This window comes from Equus caballus, chromosome 18 (assembly GCF_041296265.1).
Source record: "Equus caballus isolate H_3958 breed thoroughbred chromosome 18, TB-T2T, whole genome shotgun sequence".
In the NCBI taxonomy this organism is placed as follows: Eukaryota; Metazoa; Chordata; class Mammalia; order Perissodactyla; family Equidae; genus Equus; species Equus caballus.
The window spans coordinates 4,432,128-4,447,461 of NC_091701.1; the positions used below are offsets into that span (position 1 = coordinate 4,432,128).

The following is a 15,334-nucleotide window of genomic DNA, read 5'->3' on the forward strand; positions in this document are numbered from 1 at the left end:
CCATGGGTGCAGCCCCGGCCTGCGCCCTGCTCCCAGACCTATTCTCCTTGCCTGGACAGAGCCAGCCCCCCTGTGACAGTAAACGTGTTCTCAGGCTACCCTGACCAAGGGAGCTCCGTATCAGAGAATGACGGTGGTTTCCCAATTTGTAGGCAAATAATAGATTCCTAGAATTTTCTCAATTTTTAATTTTTCTACCATGTTGCTTAACATATTGAAACAAGTCTGCTTTATCTGTCAGAATCTGGTGTAACAAGGGGTCTGATTAGCCTACACTCCTCTGTCGTGTTATTTTCATTTTAATTTAACGGTTATACTGTAAAGCCGAGTTGGAGAAACCCCGTGTTGGCAGCTCCCTCCCTCTGGGCAGTGGGTGGGTCTGGCTCTGTCTCTAGGGTCCAGAGGGATGAAGTGATGGTGGTGGATTCCAGACCACCCCCACCTGCTTGCTGTCCCCTCTGCAGCTCAACCAGAACCTCAATGACGTGCTGGTCAGCCTGGAGAAACAGCACGGCAGCAACACTTTCACGGTCAAGGCCCAGCCCAGGTATGTGGCGCCCACTGCCCTGCAGCATGGGCGTGGGGAGGTGTGGTGGGGGCTGACGCCTGGTGCTCGCTGACTCATGCAAGGTCAGACGAGGCTTGTTCTTGCGTCCCTCTGGGATTCGCCTTTCTGGCTTGCCTCCCTGTGCTCAGGGGACTTGCGGAGGGCACCCCCTACAGCTCCGGGGTGTCCCATGAAGAGGTCAGTCTGCAGATCACCGTCCTGGCTTCCTCATCTGTGGGGCAGGAGCAGTCAGGGCGCCTGCTCAGCTTGGAGGTGGGGGGGTGGGGACTAAATGATTGACGGACATGGAGCCTTCTGGGAAGTGAGCCATCTTCTTAGAGCAGAGGGGTAGTGCCACTTTTTCCCTCTCCTGCTCCTGGGAGGTCCCAGTCCCTGGAAGGCGGCATTCTGCACACCGCAAAGCTGTCCTCGTTCCTGTTCTGGCTCTGGCCTCGGGGTGGGGTGGGGGCCCTCCCCCTGCCAGGAGATCCCTGTTTCCTGAGGGGAGCCTGTGAGCGAGGAGGGCAAGTGCCTTGCCCCCTGGCTGTGGCTCAGGGGAAACAAGAGCGAGTCCAGATTTCGTTTCCTCTGTGGCCGGGCGTCGCTCAGCGTGGAGCACCGGGGAGCTCGCTTTCCTGTCTATGAGAGGGGGTGATTGTCTGCTTGCTGGGGCAGCTGGGGCACTACCTAGGGCTGCGAAGGTATTCAGTGAATGTTATTGCTCTTCTTCGCCCCTGAAAATAAAACGTGGTCTAGAGAGGGGCCCTGCAGGTGACAGCGCAGGGTTTGGGGAGAGGGTGGCCTAGAGACTAGGACGGGGTCCCAGGTCCCAGGAGGACCGGCCCCCCTGCGCTGCAGCTGCCTGGCCTGGAGGGGACAGAAGGGGCGTCCAGGATGGGTGAGGAGGGCGGTGAGTGGTGGCCATCCTGGGCCTGCACGTGGGCCAGGCTCCTTCCTGCTGGACAGTGGCTGGTCTGAGGGCAGAGGTGGGGATGTGGAGACTCGTGACCCCCTGAAAGCATAGTGGCCCATTTTGTGGCCCAGTCACCTCCTCTCCCGGGAGCCCCCACTGGCCAGCCACCCACTCCTTCCTGGTCCTCTGAGCCCCTGAGCGCCCTCCTCCAGCTCGCTGGCTCGTGTGCTCTGTTGGCCGGCAGCGCTCCAGGGCACCTGGCAGTGGTGAGGCCAGCAGGCCCTGGGGAGGAGGCGGCCCGCGCTCGGGGTCAGGCCCTCTCGTGGCCTCGGGTGGTGGCAGAGGTTGTGGCCGTTTGCTGTCCTCTGAGCAGAGGGGTTGCTGATGAGGGAAGGGGACAGGCCAGCCCCGAATCTGGCATTTCCCCCAAATGAAGGCCTCCACGTCCCGTCCGTCCCACAGAAAGAAAACTAAACTGTTCTCCCGGCTGCGCAGAAAGAAGAACAGGTACCAGCAGTGAGTGCGGCATTGTGCGGCCCGGCCAGCCCGGCCCGCCGGCCCCTGCATGCGCCTAGCCCTCTCCAAGGGCGCACTAACCCCGCCTTCCCGAGGGCCGGCTACGGCCGGGCTGCTGTGCCGTGTGCGTGTTGGGGGTAGAGGGCCTGTTGGGGGCATGGGGGCGGCCGGACAGCCGAGCGCAGGGCAGCACGTCCTGTGCAGCACTGAGTCTGCCGGGCTGCGCCCCAGGGGCATTAACAGGTGGAGAATGTAGCCAGCAGGGGCCTGGGGAGGCTCAGGGAAAGAGGCTGCAGCACGGGCGGTTTGTAAACTTACGTGTGTGTGTACTAGGTTCGTGTGTACAGTCACACGCTGCATAACGACGTGGCAGTCAGTGATGGCCCGCACGTGTGATGAGGCCCCGTAGCATTAGTGCCGCACGGTCTAGGTGTGCAGTGGGCTGTGCCATCTAGGTGTGTGCAAGCGTGCTCTGTGGCACGAGATCGCCCACCGACACGTTTCTCTGAACATATTCCTGTTGTTAAGTGACGCAAGGCAAGTACATTCCCAGAAAACATAAATTCAATAAAGACAAGAAGGTACTATGGATATCGCTCACACGTCTGTTCCATCGTGTGACCCCCCCCCCCACCCCAGGTGACATGGTCACTGGTTCCCTTCCTTTCCTTCCAGACCTGCCCTGTCCACCACAGTAGCCGCTCACCTCAGGTGACTGTCAAGGTGACTTGAGATGTCGCCAGTGTGCCTGAGGAGCTGAATTTTTAATTTCATTTAATTTAGGTGTAAATTTGAGCAGCCGCCTGTGGCTAGCAGCTAGTCTCAGCCAGTGCCTGGCCTAGTGTTTCTTGGTGCAGGTACAAATACAGGTTTTTATTTTCTGCTCCCGTTGTACCCACGGGGCGGGTTATGCACACATTCGCCCTTGTTTTTGGTCCTGAACCGTCTGGCCTGGAGGCCGCCAGACTCTCGTCTGGCGACCACCCCCACGGTGGCTGGCGCCCTCCCTCACACCCTGCCGGCGGGTCTCCCGGGCGCCTTCCCTGCAGGGCCTGTGAGAGCACTGGTGAGACAGTGAGGCCTGGTCTGGATGGGGGTGGCAGCCCCGGGGCAGGGCTGTGAGGTGGGGGACGCCCCCCCCAGAGGCCTTTGTGGTCTGGCTGAGCCTTGGGGCCCGCCCTGGGCACAGGGCTGTTGTGTGATGTCTGGGAGGAGACTCTCTGCCTCTAGGAGGTTTGGCTTTCTCCCGCTCTGGAGCTCGGCCTCTGAGTGAGGGGAGGGTGGGGCCCCAAGAGGTCTGTGGGCGCTGGGCTGGCCTCAGGGGGCTGCTCCCCTGGGCACCGCAGACCGGCCCTTTCTCCAGGGCAGGCCCCTGCTGCGACCACCTGTGGTCTCCTGCCTACCTCCTTTCATTTCAACCCATCCTCATGCACACCGACGTGCTGTTCACACGTGGATGCACAAGGACCCACACTCATGCATACGTGGACATCCCATTCTCACAGTGAATCTGTGGACACACGTCCACCCGCAGTCTCCCACATTGATCTACATGGACACAAGCTCATACACATGTGCACACACATTTTCACACATGGATCGTGGGGCATCTGCACGTGCACAGTGCGTCACACGCACACCTGTGTATTTACACATTCCCTCTCCTACACTGTGGCCTTCCTCCATCAGGCTCCCTGTCCTGTCTTGCCTCCACAGCGACAATGCCCCTGCCAAAGGGAACAAGAGCCCTTCACCTCCGCCAGATGGCTCCCCTGCCGCCACCCCCGAGATCAGAGTCAACCACGAGCCCGAGCCAGCCAGTGTGGCCACACCCGGGGCCGCCCTCCCTAAGTCCCCGTCTCAGGTAGGCACCCCGTCCCAGGGCCTGTCTCCTCGTCCTCCGTCTCTTCCTCCTGCTTTGCTCCCCAGTCCTCTGTCCTCTGCCTGGGTCTGGACCCTGGCCTCACTCATGCCTTGCCCGGCCCAGGCTCATCTTGGTGGCCTTGGCCTCCTTCCGGGGCATCTGTGACTGTGCGTCCTCCTCCCCCAGCGCAGTGCCCTCCCTTCCCTCTCTCCCTGGCCTGCGGGGTACTTTGCTGTCTCCATGTTCCTTCGCTCCTGAGACACAGGCTCTGGGCCCTGAGCTCCCAGCATCTAGAGTCTGCGGAGGTGACTGCCTTTCTCTCCTCCTGGCCGTCTCCCTTGCATGGGGCCCTGCAGGATCTTTAAAGGGGCAGCAAGGGAAAGGGCTCAGTGAGGAGACTGTGAAGTGAACAAGGGGGCGCAGGCTCTGTGCTTCTGGACTGCCCCTCCTGGAGAAGCCAGGCCCTGTGCCCCCAGCTTTCTCCAGGTTTCCACAGCATCCCCAGGAGCTGGAAAGGGAGGGAGGAGGGTGGCCTCTGTTGGCCTGTCAGCCCTGTTAGTCTCTCCCCAGCGTCTGCTGCTGGCAGTGGCTCTGTTGGTTTTAGGCCATCACCCGGCCCACGCTGATTAGGATGATGATGTTAAGAGCCGTGATGAGAGCCCACACTTGAATAGCGCTTATCTGGGCTGGCCACTGTGCCCGCGCTGTCCGTGTTTTCATTCACTGGATCCTCACAGCCCCCTGAGGCAGGTGCTGCCATCGCTCCAGCTGACAAGTGAGGAAACCCACGCTCGGGGGGTTGCGTGACATGCCTGAGGTCCCCCCACACGGGCAGACGTGTGACCCTCTTCCTGGGTCTCTGCTGGCTCCATGCCGGCCCTGACATGTGACGGCCTCCACATGTGACAGCAGAGGCTGACGGGGGCCTCCTGCAGGAGGTGAAGAGAGGGGTCTGGGCTCAGGAAAGTAGGGCTGGAGGGCGGGCCGGGCACCCGGGCTGTTTCTCCACCACGTTTCTCTCTCCAGCTTCTCACCTGGGTGGGCAGGAGCCCAGACCCTCCGACAGCGGCCCTGGGTGGCCTGGGCGGCTGCTCCCTGCTTTCTCCCTCTTCTCTACTGCTCTCTTTTTCTTTTCTCTCTTCTTCCCCTCCCATCATCTCTCCTCCCCCTCCTTTCTCCCCTCCCCCTCCTTTCTCCTCTCTGCACAGCGTTCCTGGATGCCCTGCCTCACTCTCCCCCAGGGTGGCCGTGGGGTCCTGGCGTCTGTATCTTGGGGAGCAGTGACTCTTCCTGCTCTGTCTTTCTCGGTTGCCTGGGTGGGGCTGTGGCCTGGGTGTGACTAACTGTGGCTTTGTCTCTGTCTGTCTGTCCCCATCCCCGACGCTCTGCTGTGCCTCCCCACACGGCCCCCTCACCCGCTGCCGACCCACAGCTCCGGAAAGGCCCACCAGTCCCTCCGCCTCCCAAACACACCCCGTCCAAGGAGGTCAAGCAGGAACAGATCCTCAGCCTGTTTGACGACACGTTTGTCCCTGAGATCAGCGTGACCACCCCCTCCCAGGTCAGCCGCGGCCGCCGCGGCCCAGCTCTCTTCCCTCCTCTTGCTCTCTCAGGCGTGCATGGCCTTCCCTCTTCATCCCACGCCCTGGGCCTCTGCCTCAAGAGCCAAGAAGCTGGCTGGAGAGATTGACCCTGAGCCTCCCTCTCGCTCATCCATCCATCCCTTCCTCCATCATTCCTCATCCATCTCTGAGCATGTACTGTGGCCAGACGCAGGCACACAGGTGAACCGTTCTAGTGGAGACAGACAGCTCCGCAATGGCCTCGCGGTTCCATTGATGTTCTGGTCGAAAGGGGCAGTGAACACGGAGGACCTGGGCCAGTCAGGGAAGGCTTCCTGGAGCAGGCGGCTACGAGCAGACACAGTGCTTTAGCCAGAGACAGCAGCTTGTACGTAGCCCAGGAGGGGTGAGAGAAGGGCTTAGGGACTTCTGGGAGTTCTGTGTGCTGGGAGGGTGCCGCTGTGGGAGGCAGTGAGAGCAGGCAGCAGGGGCAGCTGGGAAGGTCCTGGAAGGTCTGGCCAAGGCACCTAGACTTTAGTTCCCAGAGCTCCTGGCAGCCCTTGGATGTGGGGTGGTGGCTGGGCTGCAGAGCAGAGCTGCTGCTTGTAAATGCCCTAAGAAGGCATGTAATGCCTGTTACAGATGGACAGAAGGAGGGCCAAGCAGGGAAGGTGACCATGGGAGCACTGGAGTGGGCTGCACACTGTCTGCTCAGCTTGCAGGGGCCACAGTGTGCTAGACATTCGGAGCCTGGTGTCCAGGCCTCACAGCCAGGGCCCTTTCCATGTGGGGTCTCGCCTCTTGTGACTGGCTGCTCCCAGGCTAATCCCACGTGGGCCGGTGTTGGAGCACTGCCTGGTCTCTGGGCTCTGCCTCCCACAGGCTCCTTTGCACAAGCCCTGAGGCCTGGAGGTGAGGGGCCGGGCGAGAGGGGTGAGTGTGGATGGAGAGGTAGCTGGGAACTGAGGACAGTGGTCTCTGCTAAGGGGCCTAGGGGCGAGGGGCTTCAAGCCCCCAGGGAGGACTTCAGGTTAGAACTAGGAACTTTGAATACAGGCGCTAGGTGGGCAGAGCGGGGAAGCCCTGGCCCAGGGCTGGAGGTGCAGGAGCCCCTCTCTGTAGAAGGTGGCCGAGGCTGGCCGAGGTGCTCCTGGAGCCGGGGTGGGGGGAGCGGGGAGAGGGACCTCCAGGGCAGCTTGCTACTGGGATGCTTGCTGGCTGGTGAGGTTGCACACGAGGGAGATGGGGTGACCAAGAGCGAGTGAACACTGAGCAGGGAACGGTGTCAGCCACTTACCTACACGACCTGGTTGGGTTTTCAGCCATCCTCTCAGAGGCGGTTGTCCCCAGTTAACGGGGGAGGAACCTGCGGGCCTGACCTCAGCCAGACCGCGCGCACTGGGTGTGCCCCTCCATGCTCACTGCATGCTTCCCCTGCTGCCTCCTCCACTTGTTCAGGGAACTGGGTCTCTGCCTGGCGAGGGCGGGAGTGTGCCCTGTGGGTGCTGCTGCCTGGGGCCGGGGTGGGCTGGTCCCCTGCCATGATGCTGTGCTAACACCACTGCTCTGCTAGGTCGTGGTGAGTAGCCTGTGTCCTGTGCCGAAGGACAGTCCCTGTCCTGCAGGGTGGGGAGGCTGGCCTGGGAGGAGGGGCAGGGATGATACAGCCTGTCTTTTGGCCTGGTGACCCTGTCCACTTGGAGCATGACGGGCGGCTGTCTGGACTTGGGTGACTTCTGAGAAGGGGCGAATGGTGGGGCTACCTGGAGGAGAGAAGTGCTGCCCACCACCTGGGGGGAGGGCACCTGGAGGCCGTGCACTCATGGTGTCCTGAGCACTCAGTGATTTTGAGACGGCACGGCTGTGGGGATTGAGCAGTGACCTCCCTCCCCCAGGCTCATGGGACAGGGCTCAAAGTAAAGGAAAGTCAGAGCTGGGGGTGAGCCTGGGGCAGGGGCTCAGGGCCTGGGGTCCCCTGTCTGGAAAGTGAGTGCACTTGGCCGGCATGGAGGCCTTGCCTCGAGCTGCGGGATGGCTGGCACCAAGCCTTCTCAGGGCGAAGGTCTGGTCTCTCCCCGTAGGCTGCAGCTCAGCTATGAAGGCCTCTCTGGGGAGCTCCTCCCCACGCTCTCAGCTCTCGGGTCCTTCTTTATGGAGGCTCTGGTGGAGGCAGGCTGGAGGGTGCTTGCTGTCAGCGCTGGGTGCCCGGAAGCTGGGGTCGCCTGGGCTTGTGGGGTTGTGCCTGCCAGTGCTGCAGGAGGGTGGGGAGGAGGCCCCGGGGCCAAGCCAGCTCTGTCCTCTAGGACCTGGGCAAAGTCCTCCATGGCCTCCAAAGGGAAAGCTGCGTCCAACATGAAGGCTGCAGCAGTTGAGCAAGGCCCTCCTCCTGTGAGGGCAGCATGTCCCCTGTGGACCCAGCCTGACAGCCTTGTGAGCGGCTCTGGGAAAGACCCTTTTTTCCCACAATTGTCTGGCATGGCTTACGGTGGGGCTGGTTTCTCACAACGTGAACGGGGCCCCCTCCCAGCCTCCTGGGGCCATACCTGCTGCGTGCACATTCCTGGCCTGCACTCAGACACACTGAGTGGGACTCTCTGCTGGTGGGGGCAGGATCTGCAGTTTGAACATGGGTACCCCAGGTGCTGGGGACCCCCACGTTTAAGATTGGGCCCCTAGGCAACGTGTGCTGCCTCAGCCCTGGCCTCGCTCCCTGGAGCTGACTGGTGGGTAGCTGTCACCATAGGGTGACCTGTTCGTATGGGGCAGTGAGGGGAGGCCTGTGCCTGTCCTAGAGGCCCTCCAGGTCGGGGGGACCACAGGTTGTCTTGTCCAGCCGGCTGTAGCTGTGCTACATCTGGGGGAGGGATGAGGTGGGGCTGCTGTGGGCCCAGGGAGCCGAGAGGAAGCGCAGGCACAGGGCAGCCTGAGTCTGCCTGCAGAACGAGACGGGGGGATTGGGGGCTTGGCTCTGGTCGGGCGGCAGTTGTGGCCGATGTCTGAGGTGGGCTCCAGGCCTCGTCCTGTGTGGTGCAGGCTTGTGCCAGGGTGTGCGGCGTGGGCAGCACCCCTTCGTGTGAGGGCTGGACGTGTCCCTGAGTGCAAGTGCCCGCTGTGTGTGCCTGTGTCGACGGTCCCTACCTGTCACTAACTGCCTTCCTCCTCTGCTGCTGCCGCCAAGTTTGAGGCCCCGGGCCCCTTCTCGGAGCAGGCCAGTCTGCTGGACCTGGACTTTGACCCCCTCCCGCCTGTGGCGAGTCCCGTGAAGGCGCCCACGCCCTCTGGTCAGGTTGGTCTGAGCCCACCAGCCCTGGGCTCATGTCTGCCCGCTGGCCACGTGGGCCTCTGTAGGCCTAGGCCTTTGGGAGTCCTGGGGTCACCAGGCTGTCCTCCCACTCATACCCTGGCCCATGGCTCTTGTCACCTCCTCCAGTCCTGCCTGACCATGGGAAGGCGAGAGAGCAGACCCAGGCCAGTGAGAGGACCCTGAGGCGGGGCCAGCTGAACACTTGCCTGGCAGCTGGCGGTCTGTCTCAGCGCCTGCCCCTCTCCTGGCAGCACCCCGTGCTTGGGTGCTCCTCTGCCTGGGGTCTCAGCCCCCTGAGACGTGTCCAGGACTTGGCCCTCGCAGACCTCAGAGCCCAGCTCCGTGTCTGCCGGGCTCCAGGGCCCTGGGGCGGGCGTGGGGTGGTGGCCCTGGGGAATGCTTGCCCACTGCCGTCTCTAACCTCTGTGCTAACTCTGTCCTTCTCCCCTCTGCTGCGCTCAGCCAATTCCCTGGGACCTCTGGGAGGTAAGCCGTGTGTGCTCTGTGGCCACCCCCGGGGGGGAGCTGCTCTCCTGTGTGTGCTGGGCCCGCCACGCCTCGTCCTGCACCTTGACGGTTCACAGGTGCACGCACACACATGCTCGGGCCCGTGCTCACACGCACAGGGAGCTGGCGCAGCTGCCTCGTCTCCAGCTGATCGGCTGCTTCGTGCCCCCGTGGAGACACAGAGCCCTCAGCCAGGCTCCATGGAAAGGGGCTCCTTGGTTTAGCCTGAGAAGAGGGACCTCCATGGTTGGGCCAGTTGTCAGGGCCTGTGAGTGGCCCTAGACAGTGACCAGCTGCCATCCAGGCTGGAGAAGGTGCCTCCTGCTGGGCCGAGGCCTGTGGGTTAGGAGGGCCGCAGAGGGGAGGGGCCTTGCCCTGGAGGAGCCTTCTGTCATCAGGGGCCCCGCAGGGCAGTGGCATCTGGAGCTGGTGGGACAGAGGAGGGATGGAGGGATGACGTGACGGGCAGGAGAGGCAGGGTGAGGTCAGGGGCCCTTCTGTGAGCAGGGCCTGCCCGGCACGTGTCGGCGTCACCTGGTGGCTTGACAGAGTGGCTCAGGGAGGGCATGGGACTTGCCCAATGACTGGTGACACAGCTCCTGCAGGAGTGGGGGCACTGGTGTGCAGGTGTCAGCAGCCCAAGATCCTGGGAGCTCGGAGGAGAAAGCTCCACAATAGAGTTTCTCTCTGGAGGAGGCCAGAGAAAGCCTGGGGTGAGCAAGCAGAGCCATTTGCCGAATGGACGTCGCTGTGCTGAGCTGCGGGTGGCACATTTGCGCCTGTCCATCCCCTTGGCAGTGGAAGGAGTGAGGAGATGGGAGTGGGCGTCTCTTCAGGGGTCTGCGTCTGCCCCTCCTGGGCTCGGCCAGGCTGTGTGCCACAGGCACCCCTCACTCCCCTTTGTCAGCGCTGGGTGGCTCATGACAGTCTTCTCTTGTCTCGTGCCCCTGTCAACACCTTCTCCCCACCTCCGCCCCCGCCCTGCTCTCCCCGGCCCATCACTAGCCCACAGAGAGTCCAGCGGGCGGCCTGCCTTCCAGGGAGCCCAGTGCTGCCGAGGGCACCTTTGCTGTGGCCTGGCCCAGCCAGACGGCCGAGCTGGGGCCTGCCCAAGTAAGTGCCCACCTGCCTGCCCCTCATTTGTCCCTGGTTTCTGAGGGTGTAGCATGAAGGGTGAGCCCAGAGGAGGGGGCACAGGATGGACAAGGGCACTATGGGCCTGGGGGTGAGGCCAGGTCCGTGAGCCAGGAGGGCCTAGGATGGGGCTTGTCGCTCATGCTAGGGGTGGCTGGGGTCAGATCAGCCCCTTTCCCACCTGCCAGCCCCACCCCAGCCCCTGCTGTGGGAGGGAAGAGCGTTTAGAGCACCTACTTTCCAGAATTTTCTCCTTTAATCTTCACCCTAACAGACACATTTCCCCCTTTTACAGATGAGGAAATGGGGGCTAGGAAGGCTGAGTGCCTGCTCCCGGAGCTCGGAGGTGGCCGAGTTTTGGTGCTGGCTGAGGTCAGCCTGACTGAGGCCGGCAGCGTCCACTCTGCCTTGCCTGTGCCCCACCATCGTGCCTGGCGCTGTGCTGCTCCCTCCTTGGGGAGCAGGCATCCAGGGCTGGGCAAAGGCTGCTCTGGCCTGTCCTGAGTTGTGTTCTGGCTGGGACGGGCACGTGCTGACTCAGCAGACCCCTGCCAACCTGTGAGGGGCGGGCCCGGCTGGTCGGGTGGGAGGAAGCTGAGGCTTGGCCAGGTCTTGGGCGTAGAGGGCATGGCCTGTGAGCGAGGGCCGGGAGGCACCCAGGGGCCTGTGTTGGGCTTCTCAGCGGCAGGTCACTCTGCAATCTCGTGCCTGCCAGCACCCTCTGCAGCTGCGTCCCCAGCCCGGGACCTGCCTTTCCTCCAGGGGCTCCCTGACCTGTGTGGAGGCACCGGCCAGCTCTTGCTACTCAGGGTGCCGCCCTCCGTGGCCCCTTCCTCTGTCCCGGTCGTGGCGCGCGTCTTCTGTCTGACCCATGCTGGCATTTATGTTGCAGCCATCGGAGGCCTCGGAGGTGGCGGGTGGGACTCAACCTGCAGCTGGAGCCCAGGAGCCCCGGGAGACGGCAGCAAGTGAAGCAGCCTCCGTAAGACGACAGGGACCGAGGCCCTGTCTTTTCCTCCCTGCTGTCTGTCCGTCCATCCGTCCTCCCGCCCGCGGCTCCCAGCCCTGATTCTCGCCTGCACTCCTTGCTCTGTGCTGGTCCAGGTCGTGGTTCCTGTCGAGGAACCAGCACAGACACCCCTTTCCCTGCCCTCGGGGCCCTGCCACCCCCTGGGCCCACCGCCCCACGCTGACCTGTGCTTCCTCCCCAGAGCTCTCTGCCTGCTGTCGTGGTGGAAACCTTCTCTGCAGCTGTGAACGGTACCGTGGAGGGCGGCAGTGCGGCTGGGCGTGTGGACCTGCCCCCGGGGTTCATGTTCAAGGTGAGCCCAGGCCAGCAGACCCCACAGCTGCTGTCTGCCACCGTCCCCTGGTGCCTCAGATGGGGACCCTGAACCCCAGAGGCCAGGTCTTGGCCCCAAGTTGGCCTGCCCCTACTACCCCTGCTACCCAGTTGGCCAGGTGGCATCTGAGCCCTAGTCCTGCTGCTGTCACAGGCTCCTGGTCACCATGTCGGTGCATCACCCCAGAGCCACAAGGCCCGCAGGTGGGACCCGGGGCCTTTGAGGGAAGGGTGTCAAACTCTCCCCAACCTCTGCAGGTGCAGGCCCAGCATGACTACACGGCCACTGACACAGACGAGCTGCAGCTCAAGGCTGGTGATGTGGTGCTGGTGATCCCCTTCCAGAACCCCGAGGAGCAGGTGAGGCCCTGGCTTGGGGCTGGGCCTGCTGTGGTGGTGAGTGGCCAGCAGGGGGCAGCAGAGCCCCACGGCAGGGACCAGGGTCTGCCTGCCCCTTCCCGCCTCCCTCCCTCCCTCCCTCTGTGCTCCTCTTTCTCTTGCCTGGCCCCTCCCATCTCTCCTGCCCCTTTGGCCTGTCTCCCCTGCCACATTTCGCCTTCTTTTGGGCTCTCCTGCCTGTCTCCCTCTCAGTCTCTCATTTTCTTTCTTCCTAGAACTCTGTCTGCACTGCTTCCCTCTCCCTCCTTTCCTCCAGCGTTGTCTGCTTTCTTTCATCAACGTTTCTTTCTCCCCTTCTCCTTTCCCTGCCGCCCCCAGCCTCCCTCCCAGGACAGGATCCCTGGCTGCCCCTCATGAACCCTCCGCCAAGGGGCCTGCTCCGCCGCTCACGTTGAGCTCACACTGGCCCTGCAAGCCTCGCCCTCCAGGCTGACCCTGCCCCTGTGCACAGAGGACCCACAGGGACAGCGTGTGGCCTCTGGCAGGACCCTGAACGCCCCTAGCTGTGTTTCCAGCTGTTACTCACCCCAGATGCCTTCCAGACCCTTTTCTTCCTGCTGTAGCTTCTCCTCGTTGGTTAATGTCCTCAGAGGGCCTCCTGCTGGGCCTGGGGCTGGTGCCAAGCGAGGCAGAAGGGCCCTCCTGGGTTTGCACAGCTGCTTTATGCAGGTAGCTGCCACCCCTCAGCAGGAGCCTCACTGTGGGTGTCGAGTGAGCCTTTGTGGAGTGTCAGTGTGGTCAGGGTGCCCATGCTGATGCCCAGGTGACACCCACAGTGCCTGGGGTCCTGGCTGGGCTCTTTCTGCTTTCAGAGGGCCCACTTACCCATCAGCACACCCCTGTGGTTTGACTGTTGGCGTGGCTGAGTCTGGGTCTGGGAGGGGGCCAACCTGGGATGGGGGTCTTAGGCTGGGACTTGAGGACCCCAGGTACTTCCTGAGGCCACAGTGGGCTGGGAGGTTTGAGTAACAGGCTTTCCTGGCCCTGCTGCTGAATCGGCCAATTTGCCTAAACCTCTAGGTCCCCACTGATCTTCTCGGTGGGCCAGCCCCGGGCTGGGTGGGATTTTCAGAAGCAGAATCGCAGGGGCTGGCCCCGTGGCCGAGTGGCTAAGTTTGGGTGCTCTGCTTTGGCAGCCCAGGGTTTTCCCAGTTTGGATCCTGGGCCCAGATCTAGCACCACTCATCAAGCCATGCTGAGGCAGTGTCCCACATGCCAGAGCCAGAAGGACCCACAACTAGAATATCCAATTATGTACTGGGAGGCTTTGGGGAGAAGAGGAAGAAAAAAAGATTGGCAACAGATGTTAGTTCAGGGCCAATGTTTAAAAATAAAAAAGGCAGAATCCTGGCCCCTGGCCCACAGTGGGGGTCATCTGGGGTGGGAGGCAGTGGCTCAGATGGGACATCCATAGGGTCTGTGACAAGGCAGGTGATGACACGAGTGAAATAACAAAGACCCAGGGGGTCCCAGGCATGGCCCAGCTGTAGGGGCAGCGATGGCCTCAGCCATGGCAGGGTGTAGGGTCACTGCAGGCCTGGGGGTCAGGGTCTGGCCGGAGAGGTTGTGATGGCTGGGGTAGGTGACTCCTATGGGGGGTCAGTATGGAGCAAAGGCCAAGTTCAGGTTGGAGGGCAGGGTGGGGCGGCTTCAGGCCACTCTAGAAGCCTTTCACTGGTCAGTGCTCAGCAGAATGTCCTGGAATAGTGTGTCGAAGACTGGAAGGACAGCTGATGTGCTCCTCGGGCACGTGTCCTCTGTAGGCACCGGACGGTGGGAGGCTCCTTGGCCTGGGACTGAGGGAGCTGCTGAGACACATGAGCCCAGTGCAGCAGTCAGACTACCTTCCTAGAGGGGCGAGATTTCCCCAGTGACAGCCGTAGTTGCCCGCTGAGGGGCGGCATGGTTCCTGGAGTCGGTCATTTGGGTCCCGCGGGAGTGGCAGGGAGGGCTGCCTGGAGGAGGCGTGCTTCGAGGCATGCTTCAAGGCGGGCTGACAGGTTAGAGGGAATGAACCGGCAGATGGAGAGGACATTCTCCCAGGGTGTCCCAAGCGAGATGAACACCTGTAGAGTCCACGTGCCTCTTCCCCCATCCCTGTGCGACCTGGATGACCTTCCCCGCAGGATGAAGGCTGGCTCATGGGCGTGAAGGAGAGCGACTGGAACCAGCACAAGGAGCTGGAGCAGTGCCGGGGCGTCTTCCCCGAGAACTTCACCGAGCGAGTCCAGTGAGGGCGGCGGCCGCTGCAGCCCTCTGGGCGTGTGAAGAACACTTTTCCCGAAAAATGTGTGTTTTTTTCCGTTTTTGTTTTTAAACTTTTGAAAAGCAAAGGGAAATCCAGAGGAGAGACCTAAGCCAAGAGGTGTGCTCCCGAGGGTTAGGTTGTTTTCCAAAGAGCCTGGTTTCGGCAAGTCCGGTGGCGTCACCAGTGTTCCTGAAGCTGCTGTGTCCCCTAGTTGAGTTCCCGGCGCCCGCCCCGCCCGCCCCGCCCGCCGGGCTCGCCGCGCATGCGCGCCGCCCGGGGCTCCGCGTGCTGCCTGGCGAGGGTCCTCTTTTCCCCCCCGGCAGCTGCTGCGGGTGGGGTCCCGTCTCTCCAGAGACCTCGGGGCCCAGACACCCCGCTCCGCAGCCCGTCTGTGTGCCGTTTGAAATAAATCTTAGTGTTCAAACCAAAATGAAACAAAAGCTGTCAACGCTCAGAAAACGTGTGCATTTATTTTTTCTCCCTCCGTTTCTGTCTCCGGTGCGATGGAACTGTGATTATCTGTGGCTTTTCTTCCGAGCCAGTCCGCCCCCAGGTCCTCGCCCCAGGCAGGTGCTGCTGGGCAAGAGGCTCGATTCTTGGCAGTCCCTCTGCCAGCTGCATGACCACCACCACCTCTTAGGTTCGCCTGGGCCCAGACCTGACCACTGGCTTCAGGCCCTGTCCTCTGGTGTTTCTACTGGTGGTTGGTTAGGATGCAGGTAATGGGGCCGGATGATGGAAAGGGAAGACCGGCTTGAAGAGCCAGCTCTGTGTCCACTGGGTGCCACCCAAAGTGACATGATTTAATACATAGGAGGGCGCCGGGCTCAGGTGCTAGGACGCCACTCCACAGAGGAAGACACTGAGGCCCAAGGAGGTTTGGTGGCTTGCTGGTGAGTGTGGGACTGGTTTCTGAACCTGGGCGCTTGGCCCCAGGCTCCTAGGGGAGCCCTGAGCCTGCTGGGCCATGAAGGGCAAGCTCCGCCCACCCAGCTTCT

General features: G+C 62.4%; 1 protein-coding gene across 50 annotated transcripts in view; it reads left to right on the top strand.

Annotated features, from left to right (window-relative positions):
* The window catches only part of BIN1 (bridging integrator 1), a 108,040-nt gene extending 93,264 nt beyond the window's left edge, over positions 1–14,776 (top strand). For 11 of the 50 annotated variants that reach the window (XM_014732372.2, XM_070241726.1, XM_070241728.1 and 8 more), the window contains 11 exons: positions 465–547; positions 1,923–1,967; positions 3,693–3,840; positions 5,273–5,401; positions 8,581–8,688; positions 9,169–9,192; positions 10,219–10,326; positions 11,240–11,329; positions 11,559–11,669; positions 11,948–12,049; positions 14,215–14,776. In XM_014732372.2, the coding sequence (XP_014587858.1) occupies positions 465–547; positions 1,923–1,967; positions 3,693–3,840; positions 5,273–5,401; positions 8,581–8,688; positions 9,169–9,192; positions 10,219–10,326; positions 11,240–11,329; positions 11,559–11,669; positions 11,948–12,049; positions 14,215–14,322 (1,056 nt within the window). In that variant the 3' untranslated portion in view covers positions 14,323–14,776. The remainder of the gene's footprint in view (positions 1–464; positions 548–1,922; positions 1,968–3,692; positions 3,841–5,272; positions 5,402–8,580; positions 8,689–9,168; positions 9,193–10,218; positions 10,327–11,239; positions 11,330–11,558; positions 11,670–11,947; positions 12,050–14,214) is intronic. The other 39 variants (XM_070241727.1, XM_070241731.1, XM_023622680.2 and 36 more) reach the window with 13 other exon arrangements.
* Positions 14,777–15,334: the final 558 nt, after the last annotated feature.